This window comes from Carcharhinus amblyrhynchos, chromosome 2 (assembly GCF_965287045.1).
Source record: "Carcharhinus amblyrhynchos chromosome 2, sCarAmb.v2.hapA, whole genome shotgun sequence".
NCBI lineage: Eukaryota > Metazoa > Chordata > Chondrichthyes > Carcharhiniformes > Carcharhinidae > Carcharhinus > Carcharhinus amblyrhynchos.
The window spans coordinates 138,066,443-138,083,823 of record NC_137325.1 but is presented as its reverse complement, the minus strand read 5'-3'; the positions used below and the strand labels follow the sequence as shown (position 1 = coordinate 138,083,823).

The 17,381-nt window shown below is 40.4% G+C and overlaps 1 protein-coding gene across 8 annotated transcripts in view; it reads left to right on the top strand.

Annotated features, from left to right (window-relative positions):
- The window catches only part of LOC145358865 (guanylate kinase-like), a 44,965-nt gene that overhangs the window by 26,487 nt on the left and 1,097 nt on the right, over window positions 1-17,381 (top strand). For all 8 annotated transcript variants that reach the window (XM_080213268.1, XM_080213234.1, XM_080213275.1 and 5 more), the window contains 6 exons: window positions 1,919-2,032; window positions 3,603-3,644; window positions 9,235-9,331; window positions 11,635-11,773; window positions 15,222-15,306; window positions 15,569-15,654. In XM_080213268.1, the coding sequence (XP_080069394.1) occupies window positions 1,921-2,032; window positions 3,603-3,644; window positions 9,235-9,331; window positions 11,635-11,773; window positions 15,222-15,306; window positions 15,569-15,654 (561 nt within the window). In that variant the 5' untranslated portion in view covers window positions 1,919-1,920. The remainder of the gene's footprint in view (window positions 1-1,918; window positions 2,033-3,602; window positions 3,645-9,234; window positions 9,332-11,634; window positions 11,774-15,221; window positions 15,307-15,568; window positions 15,655-17,381) is intronic.

Genomic DNA, 17,381 nt, shown 5'->3' with positions numbered 1-17,381 from the left:
AACCATTCTTCACTCAAGGTATTTCATTGAAGCAAAAATCTAGTATTGGCAGAGGTTGCGGGTTTTTTTGATGTTTGGTGTAGTTCATAGAGACTCTTGTAAATGTAATGTGTGCAGAAATTGGCTATTTATTTAAATGTGATGACTGAAGTATAGAATAAATAAGTTGTGTTGTTATGAAATAGATTACTCTAAATCCCAACCTGCCTCCAACTCATTTGCTGAAACACTAATACTACATGCTTTGATTATTTATCTCTCAGCCAACATAGAAAATCAGTATCTGCCCATTTTTCTTCATTGCTGATAATGGGTCCTTGTTGTGTCTAAGCAATGATTATGCTTGGAAAAGTATTTAATTGGTTATGAAGTACTTTGGAAGGTTATAAAAGGCACTACAGAAATACAAGCTTTTTTTGTACACTTTGGGTTGTGGGCAGCAAGGCATTTTTGCCCATCCCTTATTAACCTTAGCTGGTGGTGATGAGTCACCCACAATTGAATAGTTTGCAGCATTTCAGAAGGCAATTAAGAGTCAACCACGTTGATATGAACCTGGAATCATGTAGGCGAGACTGGGTAAGAGAAACAGATTTCCACCCCTGGACAGTATTAGTAAAAGTGCTGGATATTAATGACAATCTGGTAATTACTTTTTATTTCAACTTAATTGGATTTTAAATCTCCCAGCAGTTGTGGTGGGATTTGAACTCCTGTCTTCCGAGCATTAGTCTGGGCTTGTGGATTACTAGTGCTTGCTGTGACTCATTCCACAGACACAGGCAGCTGCTTTTGAGTTTACTGTCTTCCAAACTGTGAACTGTCATTCAATGTGATATAGTGTATATTGTGCACATCATGGGTTAGAAAGATAGTGCAGTGCAGCCTCACACCTTGAGTTGCGCTATTCATTGCGGCATGGTGACAGTGGTTAGTGCTGTTGCCTTCCAGCGCCAAGGACCCAGGTTCAACTCCAGCCCTGGTCACTGTCTATGTGTAGTTTGCACTCTGTCCCCCTGTCTGAATGGGTTCCTCCGGGTGCTTCAGTTTCGTACCACACTCCAAGGATGTGCGGGTTAGGTGGATTGGCCATGCTAAATTGACCCCCGTATGGTGATTGATGGGGTAAATGTGTGGGGTTGCAGGAAAAGGGCCTTAGTGGGATTGTGGTTGGTGCAGACTCAATCGGCCAAATGGCCACCTGTATTGTCATTCCTCTAAAAGCTCAAACTCATGTTTGAATGACCGATTTCCTTGGGGAGGGAACAGGAAGGTAAGCAAGGTCTTTTTGAGGGTAGGGAATGGTTAAAGGTGTTTCCAAGAGGATGTAAAACTCAGAACAAGTTAATGGATGTAGTGACTGGAATTTAAAGAAGGTACTCAACGCACGAGGGCAGCTACTAATGGAACCTAACATGATAGCATTTATTTAGGACTTGAAATTTTTCCTATGGTGCTCTAGATAATGCTGGAACCCAGTTCCCAAATGAGCAAAGTGTCATCAAAAATGTTCTTCGTACATATAATGAATTACTCTGAACTGCAGTAACTGATTTTTGATGCAGTCACACTTGCACAATGTGCAGTGTGAATGTTGGTAGTGTTCCCTCTTGAAATGAAATCTCATCTCCATTTAACTATTTAAAAACACCATAGTCAAATTCATGATGAATTTACTGTAAAGATGTTGAGCTTTGTGACCTCAGCCATAATGTGACTTGTTGATGATTTCAGTCACTGCAGTTCAGATGTTGAATGGTTAATTCTTGTCTGCTAATGCAGAAACTAGTTCCACTTGGATACTTGGGGAAACCTTGAACCATTTATATATCGTGTTTGCGTGAAGTATTTGCTTTAAATGTTCTAGTGGATTCCACCATCTGTTGAATCCAGTAATTTTGTTTTGTTTTTTCTCTAGCAATGGCAAAACCTAGACCAGTGGTAATCAGTGGACCATCTGGAGCAGGAAAAAGTACTCTCCTGAAACTGCTTCTTAAGGAGTACGACAAACTTTTTGGATTCAGCGTCTCTCGTTAGTAACTCTCTTAATGTTTTTTGTTGCCAGGATTTTGAAAAGCAATTGCCTGTGCTTAAGTAGGAAAGTCAAATGGATTTGGTATGCCTGCTATTTGGCAAATTTTTATATTTCAAATATGAGCAGGATCTATATAAAAAACTGAGTTAGTCAGTCGTGGCTTTCCAATTTGCTCCGAATCTAAACAGATCAAAACTCCCCCATGTTACTTGGGGGGGGAAAAAGCAAGTAAGCTAGTTGATTCAAGGCACTAGCAGAATACATGAGCGATATAACAATCTGATTTTAAGCTTTGAAAAGGACAATACCATTAAATAGTAGTTTCCTTTGAGGAATTTAAACGAATTGGCCATTCATTTGATTACATCAACTCTGTCTTTAGTCATGTCTTGTCTCCATAAAATTCAATACCTATGACATTTTCTTATTACCTTCCCATTTAGTTGTAATCTTTTTTAAGCATTGATACAATAGCAGTAGCCTTCTGAGCAAATGAAGGATTTTTTTTGGGATTTACTTTCACCAGTTTATTTTGGTTTAAGAACATAACTTGTTTCCTTGTTCTCCAATTTCTCTTTTGGAGAGAAGACTTGTACCCTACCCACCCTATTAATATTTATTTTAAACACTTTAAGTTAGAAATCTGGAATTGGAAATCAAGGTAAAACTAAACTGGTTAAAAGAAATCTAGCAACAATTGAAGTGATTCCATACAAATATTAAAGTTTTGCTCACAGTCCAAAGATGTGCAGGTTAGGTGAATTGGCCAGGCTAAATGCGTGGAGTTATGGGGACAGGGAAAGAGGAGGTCCTGGGTGGGATGCTGTGTCGGAGATTTGGAGCAGACATGATGGGCCAAATGGCCTCTTTCTGTACTGTAGGGAATTTATGGTACTTGGAATGTGCTGTTTTGCGTTTGGGTCTGTGATCAATACTTCCCTTTGCAAGTCTTGAATAGCAGAGTAGCTGTAAAGACTTGCATTCTAATCAGTATTCTATAAACTGTGTGCGCCTTTATGTGCCCTGTTTCTGATCAGAACTCTCCACTCCCCTGACAAAGGAACAGCGTTCTGAAAGCTTGTGACGTTTACTATCAAATAAACCTGTTGGACTTTAACCTGGTGTTGTGAGACTTCTTACTAGGTTGTACAATATCAGTGCCTGGGACTGTAACAGTAGAACTCCCTTGTGATTAGAACTGAATACTCATGTCTGCATGTAGATTTCTTCAATTTCTCCATACATCGACTGAGTTAACACTACATCAGGGGAGGCTTGGTTAAAATCATTTTAAAATGCTTTATTCTGTACCAAGTTCAATATTTAGAGCAATATTTATGATTAGATTCACTATTTAATCAATATGACTCATCTTCACTAACAATGAAATGAGGTAGCCTAGATGCACAGTAGATTGTCTTGTTTGGCTTAAAACAGATTAACTTGACATTTTTGGGGATCTTTTCTGCTGAGGCTAATTCACAAAAGTGGGATTCTTGAGTTTGAAAGGTTGTTGATGTATTTTATTTCAAGTGGCACTTACCTGATGGTGAGAATTGTTTTACAGATACAACAAGAAATCCAAGACCAGGTGAAGAAAATGGCAAAGGTTAGCACTTGTTTAATTGAATTTACAAATCTGTTCAGTACTTGGCATTTTAAATATGTAACCTTTAAACCTTTTAGTTAATGTTCTTACTTATCTCTGTATTCGAACAATTATTTTAAGACAGACAAGTGTCAGAACATAAGAACTAGAAGCAGGAATAGGCCATTTGGCCCCTCGAGCTTGCTCCGCCATTCAGTAAGATCATAGCTGATCTCTTCATGAACTCAGCTCCACTTACCCACCTGCTCACCATAACCCTTAATTCCTTTACTGTTCAAAAAATTTTTCTATCCTTGCTTTAAAAACATTCAATGGTAGGCTCAACTGTTTCACTGGGCGGGGAATGCCGCAGATTCACAACCCTTGTTGTGAAGAAGTTCCTTCTCAGCTCAGTCCTAAATCTGCTTCCCCTTATTTTTGAGGCTATGCCACCTAGTTCTAGTTTCACCCGCCAGCGGAAACAACTTCCCTGCTTCAATCATATCTATTCCCTTTAAAATCTTATATTTCTATAAGATCTCCCCTCATTTCTCTGAATTCCAATGAACATAGCCCCAGTCTACTCAGTCTCTTCTTGTAAGCCTCTCAACTCCAGAATCAACCTAGTGAATCTCCTCTGAACATACAGAAGAACATAAGAAATAGGAGCAGGAGTAGGCCAACTAGCCCTTCGAGCCTGCCCCGCCATTCAGTAAGATCATGGCTGATCTGTCGTGGCTCAGTTCCACATTCCTGCCCTCTCCCCATAACCCTTAATCCTCTATCCACCGCCCTAGACACATCCTCATAGAACTCCAGTAAATTTGTCAGACACGACTTCCCTTTAAGGAAACCGTGCTGCGTCTGCTCTATCAAGCAGTTCCCCTCAAGATGCCTTGCTATTTCCTCCTTGATGACGGATTCTAACATTTTACCTACAACAGACGTTAAACTAACAGGCCTATAATTCCCTGCCTTTTGCCTGGCACCCTTCTTAAACAACGGCGTAACATTAGCCGTTTTCCAATCTTCCGGCACTTCCCTGGAATCCAGCGACGTCTGGAAAATAACCACCAAGGCATCCACTATCACCTCCGCCATTTCTTTCAGGACCCTCGGATGCATTCCATCTGGTCCTGGGGACTTGTCCACAATCAGTCCCTCCAGTCTGTCGAGCACCACCTCTCTAGTAACAGTAATGTCATTGAGACCCTCCAGTCCTACCACCTTTCCATCTCTAACATCCGGCAAATTATTCACGTCCTCCTCCGTGAAGACAGAAACAAAAAAGTTATTCAAGACCTCCGCCATATCCCCATCCCCTACCACTAAGTCCCCCTTCTCATCCTCTAAGAGACCAACGTTCACCCTAGCCAGCCTCTTCCTTTTTATATATTTATAAAAACTCTTGCTATCCTTTTTTTATATTAAGTGCGAGCCCAGCTTCATAGTTTCTCCTACCCTCCTTTATCAACTTCTTTGTCAATCTTTGTTGACATTTAAACCTCTCCCAATCCCCTTCTCGCCCACTACTCGTGGCTACTCTAAACGCCTCCGCTTTTAATTTAACACTTTCCTTCACCTCCTTCGTTACCCACGGCTTATTACCTCTCCTCCTACTGTCCTTTTTGACCATCGGAATAAATTTCTGCTGAGCACCAAGAAAGATCTCCTTAAACATCCTCCACTGTTCCTCAGCAGACCTACCTTCCAGTGCGCTCCCCCAGTCCACATTCGCCAATTCTTCTCTCATCCTACCGTACTCCCCTCTGTTCAAACAAAGGACACGTGTCTGGGAACCCACTTTCTCCTCCTCCATCTGCACCAGAAACTCCACCATACAATGATCACTCTCCCCAAGAGGATCCTTCACCGCAAGTTCCCTAATTCTACCCGCCTCATTACATAGCACCAGACCCAAGATAGCTCGCTCCCTCGTCGGCTCCAACACACACTGTTTGAGGAAACTATCCCCTCCAGTGCCAGTATGTCCTTTCTCAAGTAAGGAGACCAAAACTGTACACAGTACTCCAGGTATGGTCTCACCAGCTGCAACATAATCTTGCTGTTTTAACTCCATCCCTCTAGCAATGAAGGACAAAATTCAATTTGTCGTCTTAATTACCTGCAAACCAACTCCTTGAGATTCCTGCACAAGGATACCCAGGTCCCTCTGCACAGCAGCATGCTGCAATTTTTTTATCATTTAAATAATAGTCCATTTTGCTATTATTCCAATCAAAATGGATGACCTCACATTTATCAGAATTGTACTCCATCTGCTAGACCCTTGCCCACTCACTTAGACTATCTATATCCCTTTGCAGACTTTCAGCATCTTCTGCACACTTTTGCTCCTTCCACCCATCTTAGTGTAATCTGCAAATTTTGACACCATACACATGGTCCCCAACTCCAAGTCATCCATGTAAATCATAAACAATTGCAGACCTAACACTGATCCCTGAGGCGCACCACTAGTCATTGATCGCCAACCAGAAAAACATCCATTTACCCCCCACTGTTTGCTTTCTGTTAGTTAACCAATCCTCTATCCATGCTAATACATTACCGGTTACTCTTTGTCTTATGTAGCAGTCTTTGGTGCGGCACTTTGTCAAATGCCATCTGGAACTCCAGATACACTATATCCACAAGTTCCCCACTGTCTATTGCACATGTAGTGTTCTCAAAGAATTCTCAGATTGGTCAAACAGAAACTGCCCTTTATGAACCCATGCTGCATCTTACCAATGGGATAATTTGTATCCAGATGTCTTGCTATTTCTTCCTTGATATATTCAAGCATTTTCCCCACTACAGAAGTTAAGCTAACTGGCCTATAGTTACCTGCCTTTTGTCTACCTCCTTTTTTAAACAGTGGCGTCACGTTTGCTGTTTTCCAATCTGTGCAAACCACCCCAGAGTCGAGTGAATTTTGGTAAATTAAATTATCAGGAGGGATGTTCAAATTAGTTTCACTTGCCAAATACACACTTTACCTCTGTACTCTTGTTTCAGAGGAGGTTGCTCCAATGTTCTTGGCATCAGTACTTCTTTTGTATTTGTTGTTTCATTGTATTTAAATGTTTGTTTATAAATCAGCAAATGTTGACTGTGATATTGAAGGGGAGAAGAGAGGATTAGAAAGAATAAGAAACAATTTGCGAGATCTTTTTCAAATAGGAAAATATTAGCAAAAGTAAACATTGGCCTCTGAGAGATGAGCAAATTTTTAAAGGTGGATAAGGAATGGCAGGGATTCATTATCACAAAAAACATACCAGAAATAGTGGGAAAGGACGAAGGGAAACTGAGGAAATTAAAATAATTGATATCAATGGAAAGAAAACGCTGAAGAAATTAGTGGGAATAAAAGCTGAAACTTTTGCTTAGGTCCTAGGGCCTTGAGAAGGGGCAACGCAAGTAATGGATGCATTGGTTTTGAGCTTGCAGGATTCCTTTCATTCTAATGAAGCAACTGTAGAACTATGGAAAGAGGAGGGCCCATAAAGGACCAAAAAAGTGGCCTATGTTTGGAGCTGGAAGATAGGGGCCTAGTTTTTAATAAATGTGTTAATTTTCACAGTAGAGGTGGTGATGCAGATATTGTAGATAAGGAGGAGTTGGATGTGATAAACATAGGAAGAGAGGAAGTATTAAGAGGATTAGCAACTTTGAAAATGGATGAATCACCAGGCTGGATGAAATGTACCCCAGGTGGTTAAAAGAAGCCTCAACTGACCATTGGTTTCCAATCCTCACTAGATACAGGTGTGGTGCTGGAAGATCAGAAGTCTGGTAATGCTGTACCTTCCTTTTAAAAAGGGAGTGAGATATAGGTCAAATAATTGCAGGCTAGTTAGTCTTGGCTCAGTAAATTACTAGAATCAAGGGGAGGTGTGCTGTAGTGGTATTATCACTGAACTAGTAATCAGATGACCCAGGGTAATACCCTGGGGACCCAGGTTTGAATCTCTCCACAGCAGATTGTGAAACTTTAATTCCAGAGTTTTATTGAATTCAAATTTCACTATGACCATGAAACCATTGCTGTTGAAACCAAAACAGAAGAATGCTGGAAAATCTCAGCAGATCTGACCGCATCTGTGGAGAGAGAGTAAAGCCAACATTTTAGTCTAGATAACCTTGGGCGGCACGGTAGCACAGTGGTTAGCACTACTGCTTCACAGCTCCAGGTACCTGGGTTCGATTCCTGGCTCAGGTCACTGTGTGGAGTTTGCACATTCTCCTCGTGTCTGCATGGGTTTCTCCAGGAGCTCCAGTTTCCTCCTACAGTCCAAAGATGTGTAGGTTAGGTTGATTGGCCATGCTAAAATTGCCACTTAGTGTCCTGGGATATGTAGGTGAGAGGGATTAGTGGGTAAATATATGGGGATAGGGCCTCGGTGGGATTGTGGTCGGTGCAGACTCGATGGGCCGAAGGGTCTGTTTCTGCACTGTAGGGTTCTATGTTCTAGAACTTGAGCTATATAAACACGAGTTAGGCCACTGCTTTGAATACTCTGGAGTTCTGGTCACTTCATTGCAGAAAGGATCTAACTTTATTAGAGAGTAGAGGATATTTCCTATGATGTTGCTAGGATTGGAAAATTGTGTGGAAAGATTGGATAGGTTGGGATAGTTCTCCTTGGAATAGAGGAGATTTGATGCACAAAATTGTGAGGGGCCTGGATAAAGTGGATGGGAAGGGCCTATTTAGTGGAGATCTCACTGGCTAGAGGGGGCATAGATTTAAAGTAATTGGTAGTGAGATTAAAGGGGATATGAAGAACAAGTGATTCACACAGAGGGTGGTAGGGGTCTGGAAGTCACTGTCTGAAAGAGTAATACAGGCAGGAAACCTAATCTGATTTAAAAGGTGCCCAAAGGGCTGTGGACTAAGTGCTATGAAGTGGGATTAGGCTGGGTTGTGTGTTTTATTCTCAGCTAGCACAGGCACAGTGGGCCAAATGGCTGCCTCCTGTGCTGTAAATGTTCTATGAATGGAACCTTGCTATTCAAGAAAGGAGAGAGGAAAGTGAATTATAGATCAATTAGTTTGACATCAGTGGTTGGAGAAATGCTTGAATCTATTATGTAGGGCATATTCACCGGATGCATGGATTGTGAATTGTGGAATTCTCTAACCAGTGGGTTGTGTTGAGCTCTTGGGATCAGTTAGTTTTTTGATGTAGGAATTGTCCCAAGACCTGATTGAATGAATGGGTTTGAGGTACCTTCTCCCATTCCTTGTGCCTGTTAAGAAAACCAAATTAAACTTTCAGAGTAGCTGAATTTCTTTATTTGGGGGGAAAACATTGACTGAAATTATTTTAAGCTTGAGGGTTTTTGAAGATTCCAGTTGACTCATTGTGTTTTTGAATGATTCTAGCGTTGAATGGCTTCCTCTTTGCCTATCCATCAATTTGCCATTTTTAGAAATGGGGAAATGCTTTTAGAAATGGCAAAAGGATATAATAGATATTCTTTTACTTAGTACTCAAAATAGTATCCTGTCTCATGGGGCTAGGGTGGCCTGCACTGCACTCTGCAAATGTCTGCAAATTGTGCAGTAAGGATTCAATAGTTTTGTCTGTTCTCTACCCAGATTACCATTTTGTATCAAGAGAAGAAATGCTCCGTGGCATTGAAGCAGGGGAATTTATAGAAAATGCAGAATTCTCGGGAAACTTGTATGGAACAAGGTTTGTGTTATGGGAATCCTGGAGCAGTTTAATGCCGATAGTGCAAGTTATCGGCTGAAAACAGTCCTCTGTAAAAGACATTGGTGACATTTAACGTGACCCAGCCTTTAAATTAAAATTTGGTCATAGCACCTTGAGGTGAATTAACATTTCCTTTCACTCCAACACCACATATTAAGGTTTTGGTTTTAGTTAGCAAGCTAAGGGATTGCTTCAAGTTAGCCATTGGGAGATATAATTCACAGGGTTGACTACTCCTGTTCCTTGCTGGTATGTTCGTAAGAAATTACTCTTCTTGAGGTGGCACATCAGTTTTTAGGGAGCATTGTAGCTGGGAACCTTCCTAACCAAAAAAGTGACTGGAGCTATTGAGGCAGCGTAGTTCTGCTGTGTAGTTTGTGTGACATTTCCCTATTATACACACTGCCCTTCGTCCGCCCAACAGCTGTTATCTTGAAACTTTGAAGCTTAATCATATAACTAATCCCTCACCCTCACTCGTTTCTCAGTCTCTTATACTTTCTTGATCTCTCTTTCCTCTTGTACTCTTATCCTTTACTTCTCGCTGATGTTCCTTCAGCTTTTAACTCCAGCCAGATGTGTTATTCTAAAGGATCATCTGATGGTTTTTTAAAATCTATTTATTGCACTTGATTCACCTGTATTTTGGTAACTATTTAATCCTGTGGATGACTTGAACTAGTGGCATTTGTACACAAAATAAAGGTCTGTTGGGCAAAGAATGATCAATTCCTGGGGGTTCTAAAAGTAGATGGCAGAAATCTGCATTAATTCAAATTCTGTTGAATCCCCTTTAGATTTCAATCACCTTTTCAAGGGAGTAATCCAATTAGTGGCACCCAGCAGCTGTTGTGTAGTCCGTATTAAACGATCAGCATGTCTGCTCAAAGTACTTCCTTAAAGTCTGAGCCACCACTGAAATTGCAGCATGTGGTTTGGATCTACCCACACATCTATCACCTGCACCACAACCTTGCAACCTGTAGCTCTGGTAAGATTGCACCACCACTCCCTTCTGCCCCTTTCACAAAACTGCTGCTTCCCCCAGTATATGTTCAATCACTTAATCCCCCCTCCTCCAAAAATTGCATGAAAGAGCACGTAGAAGGAAAGCAAAATCATACTAGGATGCTAATTAAGCGAGAAAGTGTACTCTGTCTTGAATAATGCTGCAGTATTTTTAATGAACATTAAAAATGTTGAACCAAAGAAGGTTTATCGGTTCAAAGGGAAAATTCTGAAGGACAGGAATATTCTTCTGAAAGGACAAGTTAATGGTTTGAATGTGACTTTTTATTAGATTTCACTGAAGATAATTACCACTAAAAGGATCAATATTCTTTTGGCTACCTTATGTAGGGACCGGCCATTCAGTCCCCCAAGCCCTTTCTGTAATTCTGTTAGATTGTGGCTGATCCATATTTTAATTCCACCCTGGCTACCTTTTATTCTGTAACCCTTATCACCATCATTTAACAACTTTGTCAGTCTCAAATATGTGGAATGGAGAAGTTGGGACTGTTTCTTGGAGAAGAGAAGGTTGAGAGGTGAATTAATAGGTGTTCAAAGTCACTAGGGGTCTGGCCAGAATAGAAGGGGAGACGAAGTTCCCATTGGTGGAATGATTGACAGTAAGGAAACAGAAATTTTAAGGCAATTGCCAAGAGAAGCAGTGGAGACTAGAGGAGAAACGTTTTACATGGTGAATATCTGGAATGCACTGCCTGGGAGTGTGGTGGAGGCAGGCTTAGCCAAGACAGTTAAGTGGGAATTGGATTATTATCTGAAAAGGGAGAATGCACAGGGTTGCAGGGAGAAGACAGGGCACTAAATGAATTGCTCCTTCAGAGAAGCGGAAAGATACCGTGGGCTGAATGGCCTCCGTTTTGTGTTGTAAAGCTTGGGATCTCAGCCTTAATAAACCCATCACCCAGTCTTGGGTTTTTAGGGGAAAAGTGTTCCAGATTTCCATGACTCTGCAGAAGTGCTCCCTGACGTCACTGCTGAATGCCTTTTTGATGATGCCTCCTTTTTCTGAACTTCTAACCTCAACCTTCCAATCAGACAAAATGTTTATTTTATCTATCTATAATTCTTTGGTCATTTTAAACCACATCTGTTCAACTGTCCTTATAATTTAACATTGATTTTAGAATTATTCTAATAACTTTACATTGTGTTTTGGGTTCATGTTGTAACAGGCAAACCTCCACCAGGGCTTTTTCTGTGGGGGAAAAGTTTCAGCATGAGTCCTGATAATGAGTGGACTTTTTTACTTGCAGCAAAGCAGCAGTCCAGGAGGTGCAAGCCAGGAACCAAATCTGTATTCTTGACATCGACATGCAGGGTGTGAGGAATATCAAGAAAACAGACCTCTGCCCGATCTACCTTTCCATTCAACCACCATCATTTGAAATGCTTGTAAGTAGAGTACTGGTTAGTATTGACACCAAACAGTGGTGTTGGGCTGGAGGGTATCAGGGGCAGGGGTGTGCTTTTCATGAAAGCCATAAATAATCAGAAAAATGCAATGGTGTGAATTATCCTTTCTTTAAAGGAACAGTACTTGAGCAGCATTGTAAATATAACCATGGCTGCCTACAAGATGAGTATGGAAAGATGTGTAGGCTTTTATTTTTAATCTTGTGCCCTCAGTCTTGCAGTCGCTGGATGCTCATTCTTGCTGTACTTCTCTAAAGTGGATATGACTGTTTGTAATAAAACAGATCAATTAATATTGTCGGCAGGTTTGACAGCATCTAGCCAGAGCTAGCTCTGACTAAGGGTCATCCAGACTCGAAATGTTGGCTCTATTCTCTCTTCGTAGATGCTGTCAGACCTGCTGAGATTTTCTAGCATTTTCTGTTTTTGTTTCAGATTCCAGCATCCACGGTATTTTGCCTTTGTCAAATAATATTGTTATTTCATATAAAAGAGTAGATCTTCTAAGGTTTTGTATTTTTAAAAAAGGTTTTCAGAATTCCATGAAAATGTTTTGCTTTATTTGACTTCTTTGGCAGGTTAAGTTAAAATTAGTTAAAGTTAATTTCCATTCACAAACAATATTTTTATTCATAAGTCAAGAATTTGGCATATTTAGTGAAAATTGTAGGATTGTTTTCAGGAGTTAAGAAAAGCACTTGCACTATTGCAGAAATACAGAGAAGCCATGGCACGCATTTAAAGAGATATTTTGTAACTCTCAACAAAGATATATTCTACTGAAGAAGAAAGATTCCACCACAGATAGAAACATAGATGATGGGAGCAGGTGAAGGCCATTTGGCACTTCGAGCTTTCTCCATCATTCATCACTATCATGGCTGATCATCCAGCTCAATAACCTAAACCTGCTTCTCCCATAACCTTTGATCACAGTCATCCCAAGTGCTATATCCAGCTGTCTCTTGAATATATTCAATGTTTTAGCATCAACTACTTCTTGTTCCATAGGATCACACTCTTTGGGTGAATAAATATCTCCTCGCCTCCACCCTAAAATGGTCTACCCTGAATCCTCAGACTGTGTGACCCCTGGTTTTGGACATCTCTGCCATCGAGAACATCCTCCTTGCATCTACACTGTCTAGTCCTGTCAGAATTTTATAAGTCTCTGAGGTGGTTTCCCCCCACCCCCCCTCCCCCCTCTATTCGTCTGAACTCCAGTGAAAAGGATGCTTCAGCCTTTTGGTAAACAAAGTTAAGGGTGGCATGAATTTTGAAAGAAATGGGGTGTAGGCTCGTGAAAAATGTGGTAGTCCAGAAAATTGGTTTTAGAATTTTAGAAACCAGCAAATGATGACTAAAGAAATAAGAGAAATTAGAGAATGAGAGAAAATTAGCAAAAAAAAACAGACAGCAAAAAGGAAGAGACTAGCTAAAGTTAGTGAGTGTTGTTCGTTCTTAGAGATTGAGATTGGGAAATTAGTAATGGGTAAACAAAAAACTGGCAGAAACTTTGAACAAGTATTTAGTACATGTCTTCCAAATATCCTAGGAACAGTAGAAAATCAAGAGGCAAAAGGGAAGGAGGAATTTAAAACAATCATTGTCACTAGGAAAAAATAATGGGAAAACTAATGGAACTTGAGGCTGACAACTCTTTTCGACCTGATGGCTTATGAAAAGAAGTGACTGCAAAGCTAATGGATGCATTGGCTGCAATCTTCCAAAATCCTATAGATTCTGGAAAGGTCCCAGAGAACTGGAAAACTGCAAACCTTTGTTGAAGAAAACCGGAAGTTACAGACCAGTCAGTCTGTCATTGGGAAAATGCTGGAATTAATTATTAACGAGATAGTAGCAGAACATTTAAAAAATGATTTTACCACAAGGCAGAATCAGCATGTTTTTGTGGATAGGAAATTGTTTGGCTAATCTTTTGAGTTGTTTGAGGGTGTGACAAGCAGGGTGGGTATAGGGGAACCAGTAGCATTTGATAAGGTGCCACATACAAAATTACTGCACGAGACAGCAAGCACACAGACTGTCAGGATAAATTGGTCATTTTCAGGATAGAAAACAGAAATGGAGTACCACAGGGATCAGTGCTTGGACCTCAACTATTTACGGTCTATATTAATGACTTCAGTGAGGGACTGACCATAGCAGCCAGATTGCTGCTGATACAAAGATAGATAGGAAAACAAGTTGTGAGGAGGATACAGAGTGTCTGCAAAGGGATATAGATAGATAAGTGAATGGGCAGAAATTAGATGGAGCATAATGTGGGGAAAATGTTAGGTTGCCACTTTAAAAAGTCTGACAACACCAGGTTTAAGTCCAACCGATTTTACTTGATAGTAAATGAATCGGTTGGACTTAAACCTGGTGTTGTCAGACTTTTTACTGTGTTTACCCCAGTCCAATGCCGGCATATCCACATCATGGTTGCCACTTTGACAGGATATATAAAAAAACAGAATATTATTTAAATGAAGGGAGACTGCTAAATGCTGTAGTATAAAAGGACCTGGGAGTCCTTGTAATATATCCCAAAAGGTCATCATGCAGGTAGAGCAAGTAATTAGGAGAGTAAACAGAATGTTAGCCTTTACTGCAAGGGGATTGGGGTATAAAAGTAGTAGGCAACATGGTGACACAATGGGTTAGCACTGCTGCCCCACAGCACCAGGGAGCTGGGTTCGATTCCTGGCTTGGGTTACTGTCTGTGTGGAGTCTGCACGTTCTTCCCTTGTCTGTGTGGGTTTCCTCTGGGTGCTCCAGTTTCCTTCCACAGTCTGAAAGATGTGCTGGTTAGGTGTATTGGCCGTGCTAAATTCTTGCTGTGTACTCAAACAGGCGCTGGAGTGTGACTAGGGGATTTTCACAGTAACTTCATTGCAGTGTTAATGTAAGCCTATTTGTGACATTAATAAATAAACTTCAAACTTTAAAAGCTGAAGTAATATTACAGCTATACAAGTACTGAGCCTTGCTTTTCATATTTGGATCAGCTGTAATGTTGAGACTTGAATATGACTGTAACCAGTATCGTGTCACATTCAGAATGGATTTTACATCAATTCCCTTGTGTATATTCATTATTTCTTAATTATCCATTCACTGTGCTAAAGGCTGGGAGTTTGAATAATTGTTTTATTAATTGTTAGTTTTATGGTTTTAATAATCCTAATGGATCAATAAATCTGATTAAAAAATGAAAATTATCCACAAACATTAAAACTGGGACTTTATTTTGATTGCAGGACATTCTGAAGTTATTAAAGCAAGTTGTGCCATTTTCAGGTTTCATTTTCAAATTAGGTTAATCATATAATCCTCCAGTCACCTTGACATTACTTTTCAAAATGATACCTGGGAAATGATTGGAATAAAAAATAAACTTGTCTCTAAATTCCATATTTAGGAACAACGACTGAGAGAGAGACAAACTGAAACTGAGGAAAGTTTACAAAAGAGGTTGCTAGCAGCAAAATTGGACATGGAATTCAGTAAGTACCTGGACACACACTTTGATTTTCTTTGTGTATTGTACCTGTATAAATTCCTATTTGTGTTGTGGTGTAACATTGTTGGGAGCAGGAACACCACATATCTCCTTGTGCCTATGCTTGAATGGCATTGGAAAGGATGGGTGAATGTTCCTCTTAACCAAACTTTTTAGAATGTTAGCTTTGTTTTTGGAGGAGAATCATTTGGGATGGGATCATAATTGTAAATACAGTGAGCCGTGTGTGGATTTCTGTTTTGCAGGTAAAGAGCCTGGTATGTTTGATGAAGTACTAATTAATGATGTTTTAGAAGATGCCTACAATCAATTGAGATCAGTTCTTATTGAGGTGAGCTAATTGCAGATCAACCTGGACACTTCACCTTTAGTAGGAACAATGATTTAAAGTTTGTTTATTAGTGTCACAAGTAGGCTTACATTAACACTGCAATGAAGTTACTGTGAAAATCCCTTAGTTGCCACACTTTAGTGCCTGTTTGGGTACATCAAGGGAGAATTTAGCATGGTCAATTCTCCTACCTTGCACGTCTTTGGACAGCAGAAGCAGTTTCACTTCAGTAGGAAATTGGTGAAAATTAAAGATTTGCAGGGCATGGGAATAAAGAATCAGCAGAGCTGAATTAATTTAAAGTTTATTTATTAGTCGCAAGTAGGCTTACAAAAAGAAAAAGAACAGTACAGCACAGGAAACAGGTCCTTTGGCCCTCCAAGCCTGTGCCGCTCATTGGTCTAACTAGACCATTTGTTTGTATCCCACCATTCCCAGCCTGCTCATGTGACTATCCAGTTAAGTCTTAAATAGTGTCAGCATGTCCGCCTCCACCACCGTACTTGGCAGTGCATTCCAGGCCCCCACCACCCTCTGTGTTTAAAAAAAAGTCCCTCTGATATCTAAGTTAAACCTCGCCCCCCCTCACCTTGAGCCTGTGACCCCCTTACATTTAACACTGCAATGAAATTACTGTGAAAATCCCCTGGTTGCTGCAGTTTGGCACCTGTACACTAAGGGAAAATTTAGCATGGCCAAAGCCCTTAACCAGCACATCTTACAGACTGTGGGAGGAAACTCGCACAGAGACAGGGAGAACGTGCAAGCTCCACATACAGTGACCCAAGCTGGGAATTGAACCCCAGTTCCTGGCACAGGCAGCAGTGCTAACCATTGTGCCACCATGCTGCCCCTTCTGGTTGTGCATTGAACTGTTGTTATTATGGAATGTGGCCACTTAACACCAATGGGAGCAAAAGAGTTTTCTGTAAAGTGCAAGTTTGATTGCTTTTGTTGCACCAATCTTTTCTTTGGGTCAAAAGGTTTTGGGTTCAACCCAGTTTATGTGCAAAATGATACTTTGCAGTGTTGGCTGGGACTGCTACAATGACAGGCTTAGTAAACAATCCCATGATGTTAATTGAAGAGGAACAGGTTCTCCAAAGCCAATGGCAATCCTCCCTCCAAGAAGTATTATTATCTGCTCCTTTATCTCATGTTTTTGGGATCCTAGAAATGAGGAGTGTGACTTGGAGGTGCTGGTGTTCCCATTGTGTTGATGTTCTTGGTGAATGCAGGACTGCAAAGTACCAAAATAGTTAATACTGAGGCTTTTCGAGTTTAATAATTTAATTTTAGCACTTAAAGTGGACATAAATAGATTTTGTTCTCAGAATACTTTGTGCATTATAAAGATTGTGAGCTGTTTACCTTCTGGAAGATGTCATCTATGACAATTACAAGCTGGTCAGTGTACAGTAGGACAGTCAGTCTTAATGAACAATTGGCCTTATGTCAAATTACTGAAGGAGAAGTTTTTTTAATCAGTGAAATATTCAAGGAGACTATGCTGGGTTTGGAATGTAAGAGGTGATCCTGGTACTTAAAGAAGGGATAGATCTCTTTGTACGGGTAGTAAAAGTCATGACCTGAAGCACTGATCTCTGGTATTCTGCTCGTTTCCTCTTGAAAGATCTGTGGAATCTTCAGTGTTGGCTGATGGGATATGTCATCCACTAACATGTTCTAGCAAACTATGAGAAAAGGGAAATGAGAGAGAGTGTCAA